At 59.1% G+C, this 2,469-nt stretch overlaps 1 protein-coding gene across 2 annotated transcripts in view; it reads right to left on the bottom strand.

Moving 5' to 3' along the window:
* Nucleotides 1-411: 411 nt before the first annotated feature.
* Rsg1 (REM2 and RAB like small GTPase 1) overlaps nt 412-2,469 on the bottom strand; it is a 6,351-nt gene continuing 4,293 nt past the window's right edge. For both annotated transcript variants that reach the window (XM_023722591.1, XM_004637766.2), the window contains 4 exons: nt 2,231-2,383; nt 1,790-1,914; nt 1,392-1,528; nt 412-1,180 (listed from right to left, as the gene is read on the bottom strand). In XM_023722591.1, the coding sequence (XP_023578359.1) occupies nt 931-1,180; nt 1,392-1,528; nt 1,790-1,914; nt 2,231-2,383 (665 nt within the window). In that variant the 3' untranslated portion in view covers nt 412-930. The remainder of the gene's footprint in view (nt 1,181-1,391; nt 1,529-1,789; nt 1,915-2,230; nt 2,384-2,469) is intronic.

Below are 2,469 nucleotides of genomic sequence, written 5' to 3'. Positions count from 1 at the left end.
TCAGGCCAGGGCTCCATCCCTCGGGTGGCAGGGTATCCTAAGGATACTAACCCCTGCCCCTGCTTTAATGGACCTTTCCCAGTGTCTGGTTGATGAGCCAGGGTTGACACAGGCTGGCCTGCTCCTGGCCTCTCAGACCTTCCAAGAGGCCAAGCTGCCTCAGGCCAGCTCATAGGAGACCTGACCAGGTCTGCTCCTGGCCTTGGCCTTGGTGCTTTGTAACTCCTAGACTGGCAGGGCCTCTGTCCTAGGCATAGCCTGGCAATCCTGTGATAAGGAAAGTCCCAGAGTGGAGGCCATGCTTCCTGGGCACTCAGGGGGACCTCATCTCTGTGCAACTGGGTAACAGGCTGGCCAAAAGGACGTGGGCAGAACAAGCCCTATCCTGACCCTGATCCACAGATGCCACCTAGTAACCTTTAATTTGCCGTCATTCCTTGTCTGTTGACAGGATATGGGGACCCTGGGGCGAGCTGAGGAGATGCCAAGGTCTCTGATCAGGCCTTTACTTTCTCTTTTCCTGAGGTGAGACATACACAAGAGAAAAACACTTCCACAGAGCTGGGCCACTGGGATTCTAAGGCTTATCTGCTACAGTGGATGGTGTCACCTCAACTAAGAAGGTTCTGTCAGAGCTGCCTGAGATCCAGGACACTGCTGAGCCCCCTTCACCCTCCATGGGTGCAGCAAAAGGGGGAAGGGCAGCAGGAGGTGGAGAAACGTCTGAATTCTGGGGCCCTGTGCCCCTGCCTCACTTCTACAAGTTCCTTTAGGGAGGTGCTTCTGGGGTAGGGGACCCTTGCCTGCCAGGTCTCAGGATGGGACCCACATGCATTCCCTGGCTCAGGTTCAAGGTCCTGCCCTCCATGTGAGGTCACCTGAGGGTTGGGTGTGGAGGCCACAGGTGCCCACTCATGACACCATCACCTCTCAGTCCGGGGTCTTCTCTGCGGGCGTGGGAAGCAGGCCAGCTGCTACCTGGTCCTGGTGCCATAGCTGTTCAGCAAGGCCATTGAGCACATGGGCAACATCAGCCAGCCCGGCCCGGCCATCCAGGGTGTGCCCATCTGCTAGCCGCCGGCCTGGCACGCTCTTCACCCGCAGCAGAGGCAGCTCCCAGGCCTGTCGGAAGGTGGTGAGGTCCCGCTCAGGTACGTCCGTGTGCATGTACTGGTCAAATCTGGAAGGAGCCAGTCAAGGATCCCAACCAGGCGTCTCCACTGCCTGTGCCACCAGGGCCCCACACCCAGGGACTAGGGTGGCCACACAGCACCTTTTATGAAAAAGCCCACATCTGGACCCCCCAGCTGGACAGAGGCAGGGTCTCTGATCCTCTTGCTCTGTGTTTGTCAGAGGCGGCCTCTGATGTCCCAGGGCTACCCAAAGGATACTTGGAGCCAATGACCATCCTGACGACACTAGGTGCCTCGCCTGCTACACGGGCCAGCTGTCCAGGCAGGTCTTCGAAGGAGGCACGGTCAGTGAAGGAGAAGAGGAAGAGGAAGGCATCCGAGTTCTCCTGGCAAGCCTAGGGATGGATGGGCCGGTTCCTGGCAAGTGACCTCAGGGCCACCAGACCAGAATCCTCTAATCAGCCGCAGGGCCCACAGAAGGATAGGTAACAATCTCTTCCTCATAGATAGGGAAACTAAGGCCCAGAGCAGGAAGTGGCTGTCCCAGGGTACAGTTCCGGCTGGGGCTTGTCTCAGTAATGACTCAGGGCTCTACTGCCCCCAACACCACCCAGAGCCCACTTATGCCTCGCCCTGGCCCAGCCCGCTCAGCTCACCGGCAGCATGTGGTCGAACTTTTTGAGTGCAGACTCCCCGCAGTCCCAGAATTCAAAGCGGAACATGACGACCCGGCTGCTAGCCTGCAGCTTGGCTGGCCAGAACACCACAGTGGTTTGGATGCCTGGAGAGGACCATGGTCAGCCACACAGCATGGCAGAGGCGGCAGCGGACAGGACGGGGGAGCGGGAAGGAAATGGGCTCCGGTGCAGCCCCCTTGGATGTGCAACGCATGATCTCTGAGCTGGGAGATGCCTGTCTCGCGCTGGGAACAGAGCTTCGCCTGAAGGAGCCCCTGGGGCACTGGTGGGACAGGGGCCTGTGTGGCTTTTCAAGGTCACAGAGGAAGTAGGAAGTTGGGGACAGACCCCACCTGGTGTGGTGAGTGCCTGACCTTCTGGAGAAGGCCCCCAAGGACAGCACTGGGTCGGGCCACTCACCAGGGGTCTCATGGTGCACGGTGGGCACCTCCAGTCCAGCCAGCTTGGCCACCAGTGCAGTCTTCCCCACACCGCTCTTCCCAGACACAAAGATCTTGTAGCTGGCAGTGTCAATGGCCACAGGTGGGGACAGCAGTGGCCGCTCAAGCAGCCCTGGGCAGGGAGGAACCAGGCAGTCAGAGAGCCAGTCCGAAACTTACCCAGTGGGCCTGGGATGGATGACATTATCTTTTTTTTTT

Source organism: Octodon degus, unplaced genomic scaffold (assembly GCF_000260255.1).
Source record: "Octodon degus isolate 3935 unplaced genomic scaffold, OctDeg1.0 scaffold00092, whole genome shotgun sequence".
Taxonomy (NCBI): Eukaryota; Metazoa; Chordata; class Mammalia; order Rodentia; family Octodontidae; genus Octodon; species Octodon degus.
The sequence above is the reverse complement of the archived record's forward strand: the minus strand, read 5'-3'. Positions and strand labels throughout refer to the sequence as shown.